This window comes from Pelophylax lessonae, assembly GCF_965119305.1.
Source record: "Pelophylax lessonae genome assembly, chromosome: 6".
In the NCBI taxonomy this organism is placed as follows: domain Eukaryota; kingdom Metazoa; phylum Chordata; class Amphibia; order Anura; family Ranidae; genus Pelophylax; species Pelophylax lessonae.
The window spans coordinates 50613921-50638015 of NC_138773.1; the positions used below are offsets into that span (position 1 = coordinate 50613921).

The 24095-nt window shown below is 45.1% G+C and overlaps 1 protein-coding gene across 1 annotated transcript in view; it reads right to left on the bottom strand.

Annotated features, from left to right (window-relative positions):
* Window positions 1-24095, bottom strand: part of PGAP6 (post-GPI attachment to proteins 6) — a 104682-nt gene that overhangs the window by 26970 nt on the left and 53617 nt on the right. Inside the window, exons 4-7 of the mRNA XM_082260007.1 lie at window positions 16572-16705; window positions 11619-11887; window positions 6489-6799; window positions 3787-3880 (exon numbers count right to left, since the gene is read on the bottom strand). Of these exons, the coding sequence (XP_082116133.1) occupies window positions 3787-3880; window positions 6489-6799; window positions 11619-11887; window positions 16572-16705 (808 nt within the window). The remainder of the gene's footprint in view (window positions 1-3786; window positions 3881-6488; window positions 6800-11618; window positions 11888-16571; window positions 16706-24095) is intronic.

Here is a 24095-nt window from a genome sequence, read left to right on the forward strand (position 1 = left end):
GTGATGGACTGGCCAAGCATGTCTCCAGACCTAAACCCTATCGAGCATCTGTGGGGCATCCTCAAAATGAAGGTGGAGGAGCGCAAGGTCTCTAACATCCACCAGCTCTGTGATGTCATCATGAAGGAGTGGAAGAGGACTCCAGTGGCAACCTGTGAAGCTCTGCTGAACTCCATGCCCAAGAGGGTTAAGGCAGTGCTGGAAAATAATGGTGGCCACACAAAATATTAAAACCCTGGGGCCAATTTGGACATTTTCACTTAGGGGTGTACTCAGTTTTGTTGGCATCGGTTTAGACATTAATGGCTGTGTGTTGAGTTATTTCGAGGGGACAGCAAATTTACACTGTTATACAAGCTGTACACTCACTACTTTACATTGTAGCAAAGTGTCATTTCTTCAGTGTTGTCACATGAAAAGATGTAATAAAATATTTACAAAAATGTGAGGGGGTCTTCAAAAGGTTTCTGCACTTTTTTATTTTTAATAATGGAGTTAAAAAAAAAAAAAAGTGCTGAAACTCTTTGAAGGACCCTTGTGTATATATATATATATATATATATATATATATATATATATATATATATATATATATATATATATATATATATATATATATATATATATTATATATTATATATTATATATACACACACACATACACAGTCAGGTCCATAAATATTGGGACATCGACACAATTATAATCTTTTTGGCTCTATACACCACCACAATGAATTTGAAAGGAAACAAACAAGATGTGCTTGAACTGCAGACTTTCAGCTTTAATTTGAGGGTATTTACATCCAAATCAGGTGAACGGTGTAGGAATTACAACAGTTTTTATATGTGCCTCCCACTTTTTAAGGGACCAAAAGTAATGGGACAGATTAACAATCATAAATCAAACTTTCACTTTTTAATACTTGGTTGCAAATCCTTTGCAGTCAATTACAGCCTGAAGTCTGGAACTCATAGACATCACCAGACGCTGGGTTTCATCCCTGGTGATGCTCTGCCAGGCTTCTACTGCAACTGTCTTCAGTTCCTGCTTGTTCTTGGGGCATTTTCCCTTCAGTTTTGTCTTCAGCAAGTGAAATGCATGCTCAATCGGATTCAGGTCAGGTGATTGACTTGGCCATTGCATAACATTCCACTTCTTTCTCTTAAAAAACTCTTTGGTTGCTTTCACAGTATGCTTCGGGTCATTGTCCATCTAAACTGCGAAGAACCGTCCAATGAGTTTTGAAGCATTTGGCTGAATATGAGCATTGTGTCGTTGTCCCAATATTTATGGACCTGACTGTATATATATATATATATATAAAAAATATTTAGGTGGATGAATTACAGTTCTGGTCAAGTTGACTGGACACTGACAAATTTGCCAGCAATGACCTCTAGACAACAAAGGATTAAAGCCAAGAGGCTGCTGGGAAAGTATCATCCAAGAAGGAGGTCAACAATTGAAGTCTCCATGTATCCCTTTACTGGTATGCTTGATCCATAAGCATCTATCACCATTGTCATCGGAAACTGTAACCCGGGCTTTTATGATGAACTGGCATACATCTGTCAAGCTTCCCACAATATTTTCTTTCAGAAAACAACAAATCTGATCTCATATCAAAGTTCTACCCACAGGCAAAATACCTGATAAATATCACCTGACACATGGGAACAGGAGTGACATAGTCTGTCCCACCTGTTGGTCTGGTATATTAGTACTTGCTTGAGGCTGCCAGTCATGTTCATACATGCTCGGTAAGTCAGGTGCATCATGTGCTAAATTCTTCTAAGGGGCCGGACCTGCCATCATCATGACACAACCTCTATCAAGCCAGAAGGAACTAATGCTGATACCTCCGCTGTCTTCAGTTGATGCTTAAAAAGAAATACACACAAGGGAGTTGTTTAACCTGCCAAAGGATTTGTATTTCTGTTCATCCCTGTCTGATTGGACACTGAAAGCAGACATCAGTGAGCATATTATCATCAACCAATATTGGGGGGACCACAAAGGACCCCTTTCTGAAAGCACTTTTTTACAGTTAGGCCCTGTTCACACCGGAGTGTTTTTCAGCTCAAAAAATGCTAATTTCTGAAGTTCCAAAATGCCCAACAAGCATAAATCCCATTAATTTCAATGGCCCCTGTTCACATATCATCATTTTGTTGCCTAAAGCTCAAAAAAAGTACATGAACTTCTTTTTTGGCAGATTACAAGTGTTTTTAGGCAGAGGTCAATGCCTGCCTCCAAACACCTGCAAAAAACGTCTGAAAAACGCCCCAAAACGATACGCTCGGGTGTGAATGGAGCCTCAAGGGGCCCCGAGCAGACTTAAACGGTTGGGGATATTCTGCTCACTGATGTGTGAATAAACACAGATATTATTTACTAGACCAGAAATAGAATTTTGGCAGGCAGAAGTCAACAAATTAATACATTTTTTATTAGAGCCGGTTCACACTGGGGAAACTCAAAGTCGCCCCAACTTTGAAGACGCCCCGCACAGCGCAACTTCAATAGAAGTCAATGCAAGCTGCTCCGAAGTCGCCCCCAGTAGTGCAGGAACCTATTTCTAAGTTGGAGCGACTTGAGTCGCTCTGATTAGAACGGTTCTATTGCACAGAATGATCAAGTCGCCTGACAAGTCGTGGCAGTGTGATCCGGAACATTTTGTTTATTTCTAGCCCTGATGAAGAGTGCACATACCCTCGAAACGTGTTGGAATCTTGTTTTTTTGCTAGCGAGAAGACCTCTTTTATGACCCTTTCCCTACACGTGCCTTCCACTTCTTTTAGCAACCACTTGTTCCTCTGAAATTAGAGCTTTGAGCAACTATTCCCCTCATGTTCCATAAGGGCTGGTTCACATCGGGGGTTTACATCCCCCCAATCCCCCCCCCCCCCTCGGGCTCACGTGTGGACGAGGCCTAACAGTGTTTTCATAACAGGGACATTTTCTGCCCCCCAAGTCAAGATCGGAAAATGGATAGTGCCATCCTTCCAGTTAAAAGAGAAGTATGGGGTTTCCTTTTTTTCCCCAGTTATGCTTACCTAGGTGGATGCTGCATCTGTCCTCCAGCGCCTCTGCGCTGAGAACTGAGCGATCGAACACCACCGATCACTTGGTTCTGACACCTCCCCGGGCAGAGAGCTGCTGACTGTCAGTCAGCAGCTCTCTGCTTTGCCCCCTCCTCCCTCATTGGAGCGCTGAGCTGTGGAAGGGCAGGGAGCAGCCAGCTCAGGCTCTCAGCGACTCGCTGAGAGCCTAAGCCGGGTGTCGGTCCCGACTCTGTGGTAGCGATGACGCAGTGCCTGGACAGACATCTGTGATGTCAGCTGAGAGCAGTCACAGGAAAACAGGTCACAGGAGTGCAGAATGAATTGCACTACTGTGATCCATAGGAGATGTCCAGCCAAATGAGCTTTGGCTGTACATCTCCTTTAACTGCAGTATCGAGAAGATATTGAGCACCTACCTGTATGGTGTGCAGATAATATAATTTGCCACATCTACAACCTTACCTCACAGTATTACAGTAAGAGACAAACATCCTAAAGAGCAACACACTATAAAAGACAACAAAGCCTTTATCGGAAGGAGGGGTAAACCCAACGGCTCCTTTACCTACTCTTCCGGTTTCACAGAATGATTAACATGATATAAAAGGGCGCTCCTAAAAATGTAATGGTAGATGTGTCACACAATAAAAATAAGCACAGCTGAGCAGGTGGAGTCGTGCATTTCTCTGCTAACAATCCCCTAGGGAAGTGAAATGTTACCTGTTGTGCAATTCTCTGTGGTATTCAGTGTGAGTACAGGAGCAGCCGTGCTCAGGCATGCAACCACAGTGACGTTGGAGCTGCTTTTCCCCGTCTGAAACCAAAAAAAAGAACAAGATATAAATAGACGTATGAGGGGCCCAGGAGTGTTATCAGCTTTCATCAACCTCTTTATCGTGGAGGAACCCTTGAAATTAATTTCAGGTCTCCAGGAACCCCTGCTAAAAATGATTAGACCTACAGCTCATGATAAATAGCACAATACTGGTCAATGAGGGAAGGTCTCTCTTATGTTGGTGGTTATTGGAAATCATACCCTATTACACTAGTGGTTAGTGAGCAAAAGGCCTACTACAATGTTGGTCAGTGAGAAGGCGGCCTACTACGGTGGTGGTCAGTGAGAAGGCGACCTACTACAGAGGTGGTCAGTGAGAAGGCAACCTACTATGGTCGTGGTCAGTGAGAAGACGACCTACTACAGTGGTGGTCATTGAGAAGGCAACCTACTACAGTGGTGGTCATTGAGAAGGCGACCTACTACAGTGGTGGTCATTGAGAAGGCGACCTACTACAGTGGTGGTCATTGAGAAGGCGACCTACTACAGTGGTGGTCATTGAGAAGGTGACCTACTACAGTGGTGGTCAGGGAAAGGAAGGTCTATTACAATGGCGGTCAGTGAGAGGAAGGCCTACTACAATAGTGGTCAGTGAGAGGAAGGCGTACTACAATGCTGGTCAGTGAAAGAAAGGCCTACTACAAATGGTCAGAGATGTATAGTAACTAAGTAGAACTACTTCACTACTGTACTTAAGTACCGAAAGGCGGTATCTGTACTTTCCTGGAGTAGAATTTTTTTCTCCCACTTCCACTTTTACTTCACTACATTTTTTCAATAATATCAATACTTCTACTCCGATATTTTTTTTTTGTGCTGCATAGTTACTCGTTACTATTATAAAAATTACCACTGCTAGAACAGTAGATGGCAGGTTTCATGAAGCTCAAAACATGTGTATTATCAGCGCATACGAAAATAAATGCTACTGTATGTATAAATAAAAGCTGCATTTGAAATAAAAAAAAATAATATGATGTTCAAACTTTTGACTTTTTTCTTTAATAACTACATAACACAGTACTTGTACTTTTACTTTCAGTACTTGAGTAGCAATTTTGTTTTCAAAACTACTGGTACTTTTACTTTCAGTACTTGAGTAGCAAAATTTTTAAAAAAACTACTTGCAATACTTAAGTACAAAAAATGTTGAATACTTTAGTACTTCTACTCAAGTCACTTTTTGATTGAGCACTTGTACTTTTACTCAAGTATGGGTTTTGAGTACTTTATACAACTCTGCAAATGGTGGTCAGTGAGAGGAAGGCCTACTATAATGGTGGTCAGTGAGAGGAAGGCCTACTACAAATGGTGGTCAGTAAGAAAAAGGTCTACTATAACGGTGGTCAGTGAGAAGAAGGCCTACTACAACGGTAGTCAGTAAGAGGAAGGCCTAGTACAATGGTAGTCAGTGAGAGGAAGGCCTACTACAATTGTGGTCAGTGAGAGGAAGGCCTACTACAATTGTGGTCAGTGAGAGGAAGGCCTACTACAATGGTGGTCAGTGAGAGGAAGGCCTACTACAATGGTGGTCAGTGCGAGGAAGGCCTTTTACAATGGCGGTCAGTGAGAGGAAGGCCTACTACAAATAGTGGTCAGTAAGAAAAAGGTCTGCTATAATGGTGGTCAGTGAAAAGAAGGCCTACTTTAACAGTAGTCAGTGAGAGGAAGGCCTACTACAATGGTGGTCAGTGAGAGGAAGGCCCACTACAATGGTGGTCAGTGAGAGGAAGGCCCACTACAATGGTGGTCAGTGAGAGGAAGGCCTATTACAATGGTGGTCAGTGAGAGGAAGGCCTTATACAATGGTGGGCAGTGAGAGGAAGGCCTACTACAATGGTGGTCAGTGAAAGGAAGGCCTACTACAATGGTGGTCAGTGAAAGGAAGGCCTACTACAATGGTGGTCAGTGTAGTTCCCCCATACTTTGGTGGACAGTTGGAATAATGCTACTTGCATTGGTGGTCCCTTACAGAGAGCCAACATGGTCATTTGTGCCAGTGGTTAACTACTTGAGGAACAAGGAGAAGCTGCATTGATTCTATGCTGCTGGCTCTTCTGAGTGGCAGTGGTGCCGGACACATTTAGGAAAGAGACCTTTACTACTCAGTAAACCCCTAGCAAATTCTGGAGGAACCCTGGTTAAGAAAGGCTGCTGTATGCATTATCGGCACTTTAAATATGGAGCCTAAACGCAGCTGCCACTTTTTTAGCTCAGGTCATAGAAAATTAAAGAGGACCTGTATTGTGGAAGCTGTGTCCGAACAAAGGCAACCAGAGTGCAAAAGATTAAACATCAGTGGTGCCTGTTGATCTTTTCCACACAAATGACTTGCCAGGCTGCGTTTGTGTGTAGGGAGCCACCATCTTGATAGAACCAGGACTTTACTTACTCATGTCAGAGCCTGGACAACTGGGTCATAGACAGAAGTCAAACATGGCCCCATGCATTTGTCAAGGTGCATGTGTTGTATGGCAGTTTAAAGTTCATTGAATAATTCTAGAACCTCCGCGATTACTACCACTCATAAGTAGGCAGCCTATTAATTCTACAAATTAATACTTTGTTAAAATACAAAACACTCACCCGGTTTAGTTGCAGACTGACCACTAGCATCCCTCCATTGTCCATTTCAGAATCAATACTCAGCATGACCACACTTGGTAGCTGAGCCACAACTGGCAATGAGGGGCCGTTAATGATATGGAACCTCACTGACACCACATCCAGGTCCTCCCGGATCACAGGGTATTTCTTCAGGCAGGAGCTGCCCCCAATAGGCAGGACAGTGGCATTGCTAGGAGGCAGCTGACCATCTTGAATCAAAGTGTTGTTGGATGACAGCGAGTTCAGGAAAGCCATGATTGACCTGGATCCTATCACTCCTGGTTTACAGACTATAAAACAGATGTGAAGCTTTAATTTCTAAAGAAAAATACCAGTATTATTAAACTATATCTAAGTCCCCATTCACACTAGCGCGACTTGTCAGGCGACTTGGTCGCCTGACAAGTCGTGGTGGGTCGCCTGCCATAGATTAGCACAGGACCCGTTCTAATAGGAGCGACACAAGTCGCTCCGACTTAGAAAAAGGGTCCTGTACTACTTTGGGGCGACCTGGAGGCGACCTGCATTGACTTCAATTATATGAAGTCCGTGCATGTCGCGCCGAGGTCGCGGTGCACGTGCACTGCGACTTCACAGGTCGCCCCAGCAAGTCGGGTCGCCCCTGTGTGAACGGGGTCTAAACCCAATAAGTTTAAAGCCCAACTCTGAAGATTTGTGCAAATGGATAAAAAGAAGCTAAGCTCCAGGCAGGAAACAAGCAATCAATGAGCAATTACACCCTAATAAGAGTGTATTTTAGCAACCGATCAGCAGATAACACAGCTAAAACCTGCAGCGCTCAGTGGCAAGCAGAAGGAAGCATGCACATCTAAGGTGATGCCGGGAACCTGTCTCGTCATATAGTGCTTGGGAAAAGCAGTACAGTGGTTGATATCAGCCCTTAAAATTATGTCCACACATGACAAAGAGCAGAGGAAGCTGGTAACAGTTAGTGGCGAGCCAACGAGAGTAGAGATTAGAGGACCTGACTGGGCTGGCAGCAGTGCTGGTTGCACAAGGTTGGCTGCAAAGCAGGTAAACAATTTAACTTTGTGTTATCAGCAATAAGTCACTACTGCAGTGATCTGTTGCTGAGGGGTAGGAACAGTCATTTAGATTAGAGATGCACTGAAATTTCGGCAGCCGAAACATATCGGCCGGAAATGGTGTTATCAGCATTTTGCCAAAGGTGCCGATAATGGCACCGAAAATGAGATTTTGCCACGATTTTATGGTGCTTATAGTGTGTTTTTTCATAGGTCATGTGACTCAAAGGCCGCATCAGAAACCTAACACAGGTGTGTTATTGCTGCGTTCTTACTGTGTTTTTAATGCATTTCAATGAGGAGGTGCGTTTTTGGTAAAAAAACATTTTTTAAACTGACTACGAATGCAGCAAGCAAGATTTGTAACACTACAACAGAAGCGCAATAGACCAATGAAAGGGATACATTTTTCTTGCGCTAAAGGTGACAATAATGGCCAAAAATAAATTAAAATTCATTTAAATTGATGATATTTCTGAAAAACTCAAATATAATACAGTTCTATATTAAAAAAAAAAAAAAAATTATATATATATATATATACACAGTGGGTACGGAAAGTATTCAGACCCCCTTAAATTTTTCACTCTTTGTTATATTGCAGCCATTTGCTAAAATCATTTAAGTTCATTCTTCTTCCTCATGACATTGTTGCAGATTTATTAAAAAAGAAAAACTGAAATATCACATGGTCCTAAGTATTCAGACCCTTTGCTGTGACACTCATATATTTAACTCAGAAGCTTTCCATTTCTTCTGATCATCCTTGAGATGGTTCTACACCTTCATTTGAGTCCAGCTGTGTTTGATTATACTGATTGGACTTGATTAGGAAAGCCACACACCTGTCTATATAAGACCTTCCAGATCACAATGCATGTCAGAGCAAATGAGAATCATGAGGTCAAAAGGAACTGCCTGAAGAGCTCAGAGACAGAATTGTGGCAAGGCACAGATCTGGCCAAGGTTACAAAAAGATTTCTGCTGCACTTAAGGTTCCTAAGAGCACAGTGGCCTCCATAATCCTCAAATGGAAGACGTTTGGGATGACCAGAACCCTTCCTAGAGCTGGCCGTCCGGCCAAACTGAGCTAAAAAAAAAAACTTAAGGCATTTTATGCATGCATTACACTTTACATTTTCATATTTTATTAACATTATACCTGGTAATCCTGCTATGAAAATCCTTGTTCAGGCACTGACTGTTATAGGGTGACTACGCTCTGACCCCCATCTCCAAATTTCGGTCATGCGTTGTCACCCTTTTGCGTTGTCACACAGTCTGCGCTGTGCTCTTGCAGTCATCTTTACAGGACGACCACTCCTAGGGAGAGTAGCAGCAGTGCTGAACTTTCTCCATTTATAGACAATTTGTCTTACCGTGGACTGATGGAACAGCAAGGCATTTGGAGATACTTTTATAACCCTTTCCAGCTTTATGCACGTTAACAATTCTTAATCGTAGGTCTTCTGAGAGCTCTTTTGTGCGAGGCATCATTCACAACAGGCAATGCTTCTTGTGAAAAGCAAACCCAGAACTGGTGTGTGTTTTTTAAAGGGCAGGGCAGCTGTAACCAACACCTCCAATCTCATCTCATTGATTGGACTCCAGTTGGCTGACATCTCACTCCAATTAGCTCTTGGAGATGTCATTAGTCTAGGGCACGCGTGTCCAACACAAGGCCTGCGGGCCGACTGCGGCCCTCCAGGCCATTTCATGTGGCCCTCGCACCTCTCCTACAGCTACTCCCTCATTTCTGTCCCTACCTTGGTTTAGCAGTCGGTGGCAGAGAGGAGGACAGAACTCCTCATACAGATTCTGTACCTCTCTGTTTAGCTGCAGCACCCCCTCCTCTCTGCCTCCCCTGGTCTCAGCATTCAGAAAACTCCAGCCCCCTTCTGGCCATCCTCCAGACCCTGCACTTTCTGCTTCCCAGCTCCATCCACAGCTTCTTCCAGGAAGCAGCACAAGGTAAAGAGAGGGCTCTGTGATGTAAGGGAGGGTGGGGGACTTTTCACTTCTGATAGTGGGGTGCTCTTGACATCTCATGTAAGGGGGAGTGGGATGCTCTGGACATCTAGTCTTACAGATACAACCGGCCCTTTGATGGCAACCATAATGCTGATGTGGCCCGCAATGAAATTGGGTTTGACACCCTGGTCTAAGGGTTCACATACTTTTTCCACCTGCACTGTGAATGTTTACATGGTGTGTGTTCAATAAAAACATGACAACATTTCATTCTTTGTGTGTTATTAGTTTAAGCAGACTGTGATTGTCTATTGTTGTGACTTAGATGATGATCAGATCACATTTTATGACCAATTTGTGCAGAAATCCCTATCATTCCAAAGGGTTCACATACTTTTTCTTGCAGCTGTATTTAGGGAAACATTGGAGCGCCATATATCGTCTTCAGCACACAAACCGTCAATGGCCTGCTGGCCTCAGTGTTTATCGCTTTACGATGCTGAGAGCTTCTCTGCGGTTTTCTATCCTGCCGGGAAGTTAAGTGCTCCAGAACGAGCCGTCGCTGTGATTAACGCTTGGCGGTCACAGCAGAGCAGATTGATCGTCAGGGATCACAGACCGCTCCCATAAACTAAGATTATGAATGTGCGGCTGATGCAAACCCGCGGGGTCACCGGTATTTTATTACCGTATAAAAAACACAAGGCAGCAAAGACGAAACAAACAGGCACTGGAAAATACTATTCCAGAAACATCACAAGGGAACTAAAAGGAGAACGCCGCCACTGTTCACCCTCAGAGACCCCCTGTCACCAACCTAAAAAATTGCACAGAAAATCTAATATTTGAACGGCTTACTTGTATTTCCTATCTCTAAATTATTTATATGAACTTCCACTGTGCTTTTGAGCTTGCTAGAAAATGTGATCACTCCTAGCACAACCTTCCTCTTCTGGGAGTGTCCAATTACTGTCTGTGCTGGCCCAGCTCCTCTGACCCCCCCCCCCCCAAATCCCTATAAAACATTATATGCATCTGCTGGAGGAGGAGGGAAGGGGAATACTATAGAACCGACTCCTGCATCCTGTCGGCAGTCTCTGACCATCTCCTGTATCATGTCCACAGTCCCTAACCATCTCCTGTATCATGTCGGCAGTCTCTGACCGACTCTTGCATCCTGTCGGCAATCTCTGACCGACTCCTGCATCCTGTCGGCAATCTCTGACCGACTCCTGCATCCTGTCGGCAATCTCTGACCGACTCCTGCATCCTGTCGGCAATCTCTGACCGACTCCTGCATCCTGTCGGCAATCTCTGACCGACTCCTGCATCCTGTTGGCAGTCTCTGACCGACTCCTGTATCCTGTCGGCAGTCTCTGACCGTCTCCTGCATCCTGTCGGCAGTTTCTGACCGTCTCCTGTATCATGTCCGCAGTCTCTGACCGTCGTCTGTATCCTGTCTGCAGTCTCTGACCGACTCTTGTATCCTGTCTGCAGTCTCTGACCGACTCTTGTATCCTGTCTGCAGTCTCTACCCATCTCCTCTATCCTGTTCGCAGTCCCAGACCGACTCCTGCATCTCGTCGGCAGTTTCTGACCATCTCCTGTATCATGTCCGCAGTCTCTGACCATCTCCTGTATCCTGTCCGCAGTCTCTGACCATCTCCTGTATCCTGTCCGCAGTCTCTGACCATCTCCTGTATCCTGTCCGCAGTCTCTGACCATCTCCTGTATCCTGTCCGCAGTCTCTGACCATCTCCTGTATCCTGTCCGCAGTCTCTAACCATCTCCTCTATCCTCACTAAAATTAATTTTATTATATTGTTCTTGAAAATTAGCATTTAACAGTTGCACAAATATGTGACCTAAAAATTTGCATTTTTTATTTTTCATGGCCTCTGCTTTCAGAAAATATAGAACCTTTCTGGGGGGGGGGGGGGGGGAGGTTGAGTAATTTTATAGCCAAAAATTACGATTTTTTTTTACATGCATGCAAAAAACTGAAAAAAAAAAAAAAAACAACATTTCTCTAAAGTTGAACTGGATAAACAAATATATAATTCCTTTACCGGATTTATTTTTTTTTGCTTACCTGAAATGTTGTAAAGAAGCTGGAAGGACACGTTGGCTTTCAGCCCCTGGGGCAACTCCACCATGACATTCAGCCACTTCTCCCAGGGAGGGGATAGAAGCAGTAGGCTGCACTCCGAGCTGCTGCTGCAGTTCATTTGCTGGGGGGAGGCATCGGGCTGGGTGACTGACCCGATAGTGACCTTCAGCGGGCACCCGCTCTGACTCACATTGGGGGTGCATTGAAGCAGCTGTAGCTGCAGCTCTCGGGTGTATTCCGGGACATAAAGCCTGTGAACAGACAAGTCAAATACCGCGATCAATGAGGAGTTTACTGACCTACTTCTCACCAAGCTGACCTCCAGCCTTCCCTTCAGTATTACACAGTTGTACCGGCTCCTCTCCTGGACTGAAAATGCTTACTCTGATTTCACTGCACACTGTGAGCTTCTCTCAATGTGCATTAGAAGATGCACCAAGTCAGAGAGAGCTCACCTCTTTTCCTGGCTGGAAGGCGTTCATCATCGACTAGCGCTTTCCTCCCAAGGATGAATGATCCTGGCCCTCCCTTTTTATTTATTGCATTTCAGTTCTATCGATCATGGAGGCTCAGCATCACATGTCAGCATTGCCAGGGGTGACCTGCATGCAAATACAGCCTGCCTAGGAATGCCATGCCCATTCCTCCAGATGGATATATGCCCATCAAGCCATTCGGATATTTGGACTGCTCGTCATAGGGCTCTAGAAAGAAGTGCTAAGGCTGGGTGCTGTGATGTCTCCAGGAAGCTATGGACAGCACCCTACTGGCCGCTCCCACCCACCATGATCTGGCTGATTTTCATAGAGAAGCACAGACATCTAGTTGTGATGTCACTGGGTATATAATATAAGGTATGCAATGTAAATGGAAAGAGTATTTATCCACTTTACGACCGCCCACCGCAGCAGGCAGCCACTCCTGGGCAAAGTGACGTAGGTATATGTCACTCGCTCTCAGGAGGCTAGGGGGCGAGCACGCGCCGCCGACGGCGCGCTCCCGCCCCAGCTCGTCAACGGGGAAGCTGATGCGTGTGTCAGGCGGCTCTGATTGCCGCCTGACACCTGCGATCGTTCCCCCCCCTGAGAGAGAACGATGGTCAGCTGTTGTAAACACAGCTGACCGTTCTTCTCCTTGGAATTATCATAGAGCCCATGTGATCCTTCTACATAGGATTACATATGATATGTTCAGTTGCTCTTCTTCCCGGTTTGCGGCATCCGGCCATCTGATTGCCTGGAGCCGCGATGACGTCACTCTCGCTCATGCGCGCGGGAGCCGACTGTCACGGCACGGGGTTCTGAAGGAACGGCACGAGCGGCCGTTCCTTCAGAGCGCATGCACTAGTAATGACAATGGCTGCATGTAAAGTAAATATCTCCTAAACAGTGCATGTTTAGGAGATATTTACAGTACCTATAGGTAAGCCTTATCATAGGCTTACCTATAGGTACAAGTTGCAGTGGAGGGTTTACTTCCTTTTTAATGTTGCTTGGGAGAGTGATGTTTCACTTTAAAGTAGAAGTAAAGTCTTCGTTTTTACTTGTACCTACCTGTAAGCCTATAATTAGAAGGGTTGCCACTTTTTCTTTAAGCCAAACCCGAACACTTTTTTTTTTGTATACACTGTAGCAGGCTTTTTCAACCAGGGTGCCCAGGCACCCTGGGGTGCCTTGAGGTTTCTTCAGCTGTGCTGTTCAGCTTTCCCAAAAAGTTGTATACAAGCTGGCGTGTGGATGAAGGCTGCCCTTTAGTTACCCAAAGTCACAGAATTTCATTGTGCACCATTATGACCTTCTAGCTGCAGGCGTCCTAGCGATCAATGGCATCAACAGTTGATAGGGAGAATGTCAGTCGCCTGCTGAGCATTCTTGTTTGACCTTTCCTCTGCCAATCTCCATCAGTGTTGGGTTCTCACTAGCTGAGTGATGGAGGAAATACGGAGGGAGAATAGAAATATTGGACTACTAGTCAGTACCAGTTTGCAATAGTAGATTTGCTTTGAAAGAATAAATCACCTCGGACGTTGGGTGTCCTACTTGGACTTGTGGATGTTGCTGCATTATGTAAAACCATTAGAATAGCTTTTACATTTTAGAATGGGGTGCCTCGAGACTGTCCATAATTTTTAAAGGGTGCCTTGGCTGAAAAAATGTTGAGAAACACTGCGATATCGGATTGTAAGAGACCTGGGAAACCTTTGGGCAGGCCAAAGAGAATAGTAATGTGGTGCACATAGTGCCCCCTCACCCTCTTGTCAGGCGCTGTTCCAAGCCACATTCCTGGCTTTAATGTAAAGACAGCAACCATTTCAACTATAACCACTCTAAAAATACCAATGCCTTCCCTTTACCGCCGTAATGTTGTCTTGTTTCCCAACCCTATGTATTATTCTACATTGTATGCCATAAACATATGAGCCTTCATTGTGGTGCCCCACGGCTCAGAAGGTCATCAGACACTGCTGGTCTAACGAGACGTGATCTGTCTGCAAACTGAGCCACGCTCCAGCTGTCAATATTTATTTACATCTCTCTAATAGAAGTATTGATCTCTATGGTGGTGTATGCAGAGGAAAGTTGATTAAAGCTGAACTCCGGGCACAAACACTTCAAATTAAATACATTCCTCACTAGCTATATCCACTTTGTGTACATCAAATGGCTTTGCAAACCTAGATATTGGTTTGTATTGTTTGTAACTGTGCTGTACAGAGAGTAGAGCTGTGGGAGGGATCCAGCAGGCTCCACCCACTCCAAGCTGCCCGCAGAAAACGACAGGAGGGGGCGGAAACCAAACCAGTTACCCTGCACATGGAAAGAGAGCAGCAGTGATAGGTCTTGATTTGGATTCCACAATAGCCACCATGGAATTAAATCAATGTACAGCCTGATATGGAGGGGGACTCATTGTATGACCACATGCAGTGGGAGAGAGCCATTGCGTGGCCACACATGGGGGGGGGGGGGCGAGGAAGTCATTGTACAGTCACACATGGAGAGGGAGCCATTGTATGGTCACATACAGAGGGAGAGAGCCATGTTTTGGCCACACATGGAGTAGTAAGCAAGTCATTGTACATATCCACACATAGAGGGAAAGAGTCACTGTATAGAGTCATTATACAGTCATATATGTAGGGGGAGAGTCATTCTACAGTCATACATGTAGGGGGAGAGTCATTATACAGTCATACATGTAGGGAGAGAGTCATTCTACAGTCATACATGTAGGGAGAGAGTCATTCTAAAGTCATACATGTAGGGGGAGAGTCATTCTACAGTCATACATGTAGAGAGTTATTCTACAGTCATACATGTAGGGGGAGAGTCATTTTAAGGTCACGCATTCCGGGGGGGGGGGGGGTGAGTTGTCACTATACAGGCACACATGAAGGGGGAAGAGTCATTGGGGATGATTTACTAGAAATAAAAAGTGAAAAAAACCTGGTGCAGCTGTGCATGGTAGCCAAATCAGCTTTTAACTTCCATCTAGTTCAATTAAAGCTTTGACAAAAAAAACCTGGAAGCTGGTTGGTTTCTATGCAGAGCTGCATCAGATTTTGCACTCTCCAGTTTTAGTAAATCAACCCCATTGTACAGTGATGATGTCACTGCACACATGAAGGGAGAGAGTCATTTCATGGCCACACATGGAGGGAGAGAGTCATTGTATGGCCACGGATAGAGGGAGAGAGTCCTTGTACGACCACACATGGAGGGAAAATGTCTTTGTATGACTACATAGGGAGGGAGAGAGTCATTGTACGCCACACACAGAGGGAAAATGTCATTGTACAGCCACACACAGAGGGGAAAGGTCATTGTATGGCCACACACAGAGGGAGAGAGTCATTGCACGGCCACACACAGAGGGAGAGAGTCATTGCACGGCCACACACGGAGGGAGAGAGTCATTGCACGGCCACACACGGAGGGAGAGAGTCATTGTACGGCCACACACGGAGGGAGAGAGTCATTGTACGGCCACACACGGAGGGAGAGAGTCATTGTACGGCCACACACAGAGGGAGAGAGTCATTGCACGGCCACACACGGAGGGAGAGAGTCATTGCACGGCCACACACGGAGGGAGAGAGTCATTGCACGGCCACACACGGAGGGAGAGAGTCATTGCACGGCCACACACGGAGGGAGAGAGTCATTGTACGGCCACACACGGAGGGAGAGAGTCATTGTACGGCCACACACGGAGGGAGAGAGTCATTATACGGCCACACACGGAGGGAGAGAGTCATTGTACGGCCACACACGGAGGGAGAGAGTCATTGTACGGCCACACACGGAGGGAGAGAGTCATTATACGGCCACACACGGAGGGGGAGAGTCATTGTACGGCCACTCACGGAGGGAGAGAGTCATTGTACGACCACTCACGGAGGGAGAGAGTCATTATACGGCCACACACAGAGGGAAAATGTCATTGTACGGCCACACAGGGAGGGAAAAAGTCATTGTAGGACCACACACGGAGGGAGAGAGTCATTGTATGGACACATGGAGGAAGAGAGTCACTGTGTGGCCACAGATAGAGGGAGAGAATCATTGTATGGCCACACATGGAGGGAGAGAGTAATTGTACGGCCACACATGGAGGGAGAGAGTCATTGTATGGCCTCGGAGGGAGAGGGTCATTGTATGGCCACGGAGGGAGAGGGTCATTGTATGGCCACGGAGGGAGAGGGTCATTGTATGACTATACATGGAGGGAGAGGGTGATTGTATGACTATACATGGAGGGAGAGGGTGATTGTACGACCACACATTGAGGAAGAGAGTCATTGTACGGCCACAGATGGAGGGGGAATGTCATTGTACGGCCACACAAAGGGAGAGAATAATTGTACTACCACACATGGAGGGGACAGTCATTGTGTGGCCACGCAGCTTTTAAAAATAGTAAAAATTGAATTACTTGAAGCTAGATGAGGTTCTTGTAGGGTCCAGGACTTGCTGCGTGGGGGTATCAGCATTTAAAATTGGCACGTCGACTTCCCGGAGGACGAACAATTCGGCTTGGAAGATGTAGGTGCAGGATTTTGTGAGGCCCTGCAAGGAAACAAAACATAATACTTGTAACTCTCAAGAGCACACCTCAGTCAGTGCCTGGTACAAAGATTAAACCTCTTTTGGCAAATTAGAGGGTCCTCAAACATTTAAAAAGTATTCCACATCCACAACCAGGTCAATAAAAAAAAATTTTACTTTTTAAAATTTATTTTATTAAGGTAGTAGTACAAAACATGGCAGCTCCTGTTCATTTTCAAGCCATGTCCGGCTCTTTATCAGACTGGAAGTAGTTCATAAAGATCTAGGCTTGGCAGAGATCTCTCCGATGTGTCCTCAAAGGATAAAAGAAATGATTGGGTTGTTTGGCTGTCCAGCATTTACCAAACTCTGAAATATAAGTTCTGGGTGGACTGACCTTTTAAATAAGAACTTTCTCTATTCTTCACATCTACCAAAAAGAACCCATTACTTTTGGAATCCACTGTTGGCCACTATCTCCAAACAGAGAGAACTTGGCATCAACCTGGCTGACATTAAACTAATATCTTCCCCTGACAGTCAGCATTAAAGGAGAAGTACAGCCAAAGCTTGTTTGGCTGTACTTCTGTGGATCACAGGAGTGCAGTTCGTTCTGCACTCCTGTGTCCTGTTTTCAACAGACCGCGGGATGAAGCCCGCTGTCGGCTAAAGTCACAGAGCCTGTCCAGGCTCGGAAAAGATGGCAACCATATGGTCGAGATCTGCCACATGCCTTAAACATGACCGTGAACATGACTGTGCTGATACCATGTTTGAGAAAAGACACGTGCACAAGACAGCGCTGGATTTACTGGCAGGATCCGCAGGTATTTTTTTTTTTAACTTCTTGAACAGTTATAACAAAACACTTTCAATGGTATATTTAACATATTAACAAAGGAGCAAATAAGATAAGTTAATTGCAATTGCTTACATACAGTATAAGTGAATTGAACAAAACACATAACACACATCCAGCGTATAGAGTTCTGCCTCAGAGTTGACTTGTGCAGTGGATCATCAAAAGCAATAGAATAACATCCTTCAGGTATGCTTCCCCGACCCAGCCCTTCTCAGATCGGGAAATCTAGTAGACAACTGTAAGTCCCGGTTCACACGTATGCGATGGGGGAACCCTGCGAAACCACTGCAGGTTCCCGCATCGCATTCAACTCACAGAGAGTTCAGACTGCCATAAGTGAATTGCTGGGGGTGTCAATACAAAGTTAACGACACCCCCAGATCAGTTTGCATATCGCAGTGCGAACTGTCAGTTGGGACATGAATCGGACAACATAGGTGTGAACACCCATGCAACCAGACTTTGGTGCGGACCCAAAAAAAGGGTCCTGTGCAAGATGTGTCCGAATGCGATGCAAATTCACCCATATAATCTGCATGGCTGAATTTACATCCCACAGACATCACATGATTTGCAGAGCAGTGCGCTGCGAATCACATGCGATGTCTGACATTGCATATGTGTGAATCGGCTCCAAAAGAGCACACAGGAGGGTGCACAAGTCTAGTCCATTACCGAAGGTTTATTGTATAAAAGACAAGACATACAGCCAAATGGATACTGACAAAAATAAATGTATACAGGTGTCGTAAGACACTAAATCTCAATCCAGTGCAGGAATAGCATAGCCAACCACACCAAAACACTGCGCTGGCAAGCTGATGTGTTTTAGGGGATGCACGCCCTTCTTTAGAGCTCATGAAGAAGGGGTGCATCCTCGAAACGCATCACCTTGTCAGCACAGCATTACGGTGTGTTTATTTTTGTGGGTATCCATTTGGCTTTTTTGTCTTGTCTTTTAATACAATAAATCTTCGGTAATGCACTCGGCGTGTGCGCCCTCTTGTATGCTCTTTTACATACACTACAAGTGACACAAAGGACAAAGCAACAGGTTTACTTTCATGCTTAACTCCCCAGCATCTCAACTTCTTTTCACACCCATCTGTTTGTGTTCACGAGCAAAGACCCAGAACTTCTCAGTTACATAGTTAGTCAGGTTGAAAAAAGACCATCTAGTTCAACCAAGAGGAAAAAAAATAAATAAATCATACAATCCCATATACCTAATCTTATACACACAGTTGATCCAGAGGAAGGCGAAAAACCCCAGCAAAGCATGATCCAATTTGCTCCAGCAGGGGAAATAATTCCTTCCTGATCCCCGAGAGGCAAACGGATATTCCCTGGATCAACTTTACCTATAAATATTACTACCCAGTTATATTATGTGAATGGTATGGGGGTCATGTGACTCCCTTCCCTTCCACCCACAACGCAGCCAATTAATTAGCATGCTGTTATGTAGGGAAGGCAGAGAGCCCTTAGTCCTGTGCAGAGAGACTTGGAACATGCAATTGAAGGGGAACGGACAAGGAGAAAGGCAATATATAAACTGGGTAGGGTCCCAGGGGGCAATGACGGGCCCATTTTTATATTAACACTGTGGTGCTGCTACTAATGAAAAACCAAACTGACCTTTGTATTCGGTTTTACAGTTGGTTTAGGATCTACTAATTATTAGCCCTGAGCAATAACCTGTATAATCCTACCCCCCCCCCCCCCACCCTATTGCACACGCTGCTTACTGTGTTAGTAAAGGCAACATTCTTTAATAAAGATTATAAACATGTTATACTCAGCTGCAATTGGGGGGGGGGGGGGGGGGGGGTTATAGCAATGCAATGACATTCCACTGAGCAGCCCCAAACCTCCTCTTCTGTAGTCCCCCGATGGCGTTCTCGGCTCCTAATCTTCTATGTATGCCCCCATAACCAGGGGACACTTGTGTGCGCTCACTCACCAGCTGGGCTTTGTGTGTCAATAGACACACGGAGCCTGGCTTGGACCCACTCCCTGCTTACAGGATTTGATTGACAGCCGCAGGAGCCAATGATTCCTGCTGCTGCCTTTGTGTCCTGTGAGGACAAAGAGCGGCATTGCTGCTCTCGGGCACAGCGGTGAATCGAAAGAGGAGCCAGGTAAGTATTTAGAGGGGGCTAGGGGTGGAGATACTGGAAGGTTTGTTACCTTAAAGCATAACTCCATTATTGTTAAGATATTGTTAAGAGAAAAAAAAAAACACAACATTCCCCTCTGGGTGATCTCTGTACATTGCAAGGATTTTAACAACCTTTGTTGCAGATCCCTACCTTTTGTTATTCCGAGGAAAACCCTGTTTGTTCCTCTGTGCCCCTGTTCTCAGTGGGTCTAATGGGAGTTGTTTCATAATTCATAGTGTTGGAGTTGTTTCATAATTATCAATCAGCTGTGCAGCTGCATAGCACTAATGAGGAAATCTGCTGGGTCTGCATCCCTTTAGAAGTGTTCCTATTGGGAGTATCCCACCAAAAATTTTATTTTTGTTGCAGCGGATGCCTGAAATCTGACTTAGGCAGATATCTTAGGCAGACTTCTGGGGAAATTGGTGAGCCAATCACACAAGCAGGAAATGTGTGTGGGGGTGTGGTCAGTATACATTCTGTGTACAGAACACCTCCAGGTAGCTATATTGCATTTTCAGAAAATTACAGCGGCTGCAGATATAAAAGGAAAGGTCATTTTTAATAACATTTTTAATAACATTTAATTATGCCATACTTTTTCAGTAAAGTTATATTAACTGCTCTATGCCTATTCAAAAGGAGTGCATGTTAGGTTTGGGGGAATCTAAAGAATCTTGCTAAAGAAGGGTTAACTCGGCAAGACAAGGAAGAGGAGTATAGTTGCTATGGGTAACCAAATGAACGACCAAGCTACAAGCAACCAGTCGTTAGGCATGGTACCTGGTAGGGTGAAAGGTCCTGTGGTAGCGAGAGTGTTTGTCTCTGTCTCTAGCGGTCGGTATCCAAAAGCAACTGGATTCGAACTTGCCTTATGGGGATATATGGCCTGGTCAGGAGGTACGAGAAGTGAAGTAGTTAAAGTTCACACATGAGGTCCGCGCTAGGTGCAAGGTGGGACCCTATTCTGTTACTGGGAGCAAGGTAACAGAGGTACGCTGGACTGGTTGGGTGGGCGCAAGCTCGGCACGTCCCTCCTCATGCAACATACATTAGGTTACAGTGTGTGGTGACATGGGACAAAGCTTTTCAAAGGAACTCTGTATTTGATTACTGCACACAATGAAGGCTCATCTCCAAGTCAGGGAACTACCTTAATGTTAGATTTTTCACATAACCGCAGTCTCCACCTGGTCCCAGGCATTGATGAGGTACCCGTGTGCAGGTTTGATGTAGGCCCCGCAGGTTCGTGTAGGGGTATGTTGCTGGCACTCAATAAAAGTAAAGAACTGACTTGGATAGGCTAAGAAAAGGCAGTACAAAACATTATATACATAAAAGTATATATTTTGTATTGCATTTTTATGTAATTTCTGTTTGTAAGTCCCCGTTCACACTAAGGCGACCTGTGAGGCGACCTGGTCGCCTCACAGGTCGCTTCCATAGGGAAGCTGCGGACCCGTTCTAATAGGAGCGACACAAGTCGCTCCGACTTAGAAAAAGGGTCCGGAGCTTCTCTGGGGCGACCCGGAGGCGACCGCCATAGACTTCAATGTTATGAAGTCCGTGGCGGCCACTCCGAGGTCGCGGCGCGCTGCTCGCACCGCGACCTCGGAGGTCGCCCCCCCAAGTCGGATCGCCCCTATGTGAACGGGGCCTTAAAGAAGTCAGGAATAGATATTTGTGCACAGGCTTTAATTAATAATATTATGGGTGGGGTTGTTATCCTCAGATGATTGTCAATCAAGAGGATTGCTATTTACAGATAACAGGCGTGTTGGCCAGGTAGCCCTGAGGAAGAGGGCTTGCCCTTGAAATGCGTCAGCAAGATGCATACCTTAGGCAGTGACTACTTGCTGATTAACAGTTAAAGGAGTTGTAAAGTTAGAACGTTTTTTATCTTAAGGCCCCTTTCACACAGGCAGACCATTCAGATCCGCCTGTCCGTTTTTTTGGTGGATCTGATAGGATGCCCCATGCATCTCTATGGGGCATCGGATGTCAGTGGAGACATGTCCGCTGACATTCGATCCGTCAAATCTGGACGGATGGAAACCCTATTTTCCATCCATCCAGCGGATCGGATGGAATCGGATGAGAACGGACAGGCGTCCATTCTCATCCGATTCCCCCATAGAGAACAGCGGGGACCTGATAGCTCTGTCTCCGCACGTGGCGCTGAGACAGAGCTGCCATACGCTTGCTCGGCGGGTGATCGGCGGATCGATCACCTGCTGAGAAAAACTGAGTCTGCCGACGGACTCTACAGTGTGAAAGGGGCCTAAGGCATTCTATGCATTAAGATAAAAAAACCTTCTGGGTGTAGCAGCCTCCCCAGCACCCCCTAATACTTAGACAAGTAGAAATGAAGAGAGGAGCCGCTCAGGTGAGGCTGTTTATCCTGGTGCAGGTCAAATCGCCATCCAAAATTGTTGAAACCAAAAAAGTGAGACCGCACTTGAAGATGAAAATGAAATCAATGATATCCTTTATTCCTCATGAACAAATTGACTTAGACAGTGCATCAAAAGGACATGCCAGGTTGACGCGTTCCACGATACAGAGGATCATTTACTCATAACTCAAAAATGTCAGTTAGGGGTCTTATCTGTCCGCCGCAATGTAGCAGTCCCGCAAAAAAAAAAAACAAAAAAAAAAAAAAAACCGCAGATCGCCGCCATTACTAGTTAAAAATAAATAAATAAAAATGACATAAATTAAATCTTTCCCGTAGTTAGTAAACACAATAACTTTTGTGCAAACCAATCAAAATACGCTTATTGTGATTTTTTTTTTACCAAAAATGTAGCAGAAAACAAATTGGCCTAAAATGTTAAACAATTTTGATTTTTACATTTTTTTTGAGAATTTCATATAAAAAAAAAAATGTGAAAAATATTCTATTTCTTCAAAATTGTTGCTCTTTTTTTGTTTATAGCGCAAAAAAAGAAAAAACCGCACAGGTGATCAAATACCACCAAAAGAAAGCTCTGTTGTGGGAAAAAAAGGACGTCAATTTTGTTTAGGTACAGCTTCGCACGACCGCGCAATTGTCCGTTAAAGTTACGCATTGCCGAATCGCAAAATGGGGCCTGGTCATTGAGCAGCCAAATCCTCCGGGGCTAAAGTGGTTAAAAAATAAAGAAAAGGAAAATTGATTTTCATCCCCTTTAACTTTAAAGTTTAAGCCTAGTTCTTCCGTGCTTCAATTTTTAATCAAAATCAATAGATTTCTCTATGCACACTACACAGCGTGGATGGAGGAATCTGCAGTGCCAGCTATTTCATTCTGACAGCCGCCAACACTTTTTTTTTTTCACCCAGCAACTTGGATTTTTCAATCAAAGTCTGTTGAGCCGGGTGGTGCCGACGAGGGGAAGATTTGTGCAATTTAGGAGGGATTAGTGGAAATTAGAGTCGTATTTGGCTAGCCGAAGTAAATCTTAACAATGAACTTCTTATTTTCTCCCTTTTGATCTCCAGGCAGGATTTGATATGCATCGGATTTCCTTCTCAGCAGCTTTTGCATTAACTTTGTCTTCAACGGGGAAAAAAAAAAAGCAAACAAATGCCTGTGTATACAAGCCCTAGGTTTACCTAGGAGATCTGTCCTTGTGATGTCTCTCATTTAATGCAAAATTCGGACAGATTACTCTGGACTCTGGTTTCCTTTTGCCCACGTTTATAAATCAGAAATTTAACCACTTTAGCCCTGGAGGATTTGGCTGCATAGTGTCAATACCTTGACAGGCCCTTCAGCCAGGGGTAAAAAATTCCTCTGGTCCCAGCCAAAAGGCCTGGCCCTAGAAGAAGGAGCGAAAAAAGTGTGTAGGTGCAGTGACCAAAGTGCCAAAAAACTCAAGATGAGCTTCCCCACCTGTGAGAATTAAAGCAAAGGTCGGCCTCAAAAAGTTTTATTCGATAAAAATGCCCCCGGGACAGTCAGGGCTAGTGCATTCCAGCAATGATAGCCTCTGAACTGTCCCCGGGTTCACTTACCTGTAAAAAGAAATACTTACCTTGAAAAATGTCTTGTCCAGTGCTGCCATCTCAGGTGTGAGCAGCTGACGCCAGAGCGTCCTCTTCAGTGACGTTGGAGTCCCAGAATGCCCTGCACCGGCCCCACTTGTGACTTCCGGTGCAGGCGCGTCATTCCTGCACAGCTTCTGGGCATGCCCGGAAGCTGTTTAGCAGGGAATGACGCGCCTGCACATGAAGTGATGAGCGGGGCCGGTGCAGGGCATTGATTCCTGGGTGCGATGACGTTCAGCTCCCAGGAGTCAATGCAAGCAGGAAGAGACGGCGCGGACTGGGAGGAAGTGGAAGGAAGGTGAGTATATTTTCTTCAAAAACAAGGTAAGTAAAGCAAAAAAATAAATCGTGATTA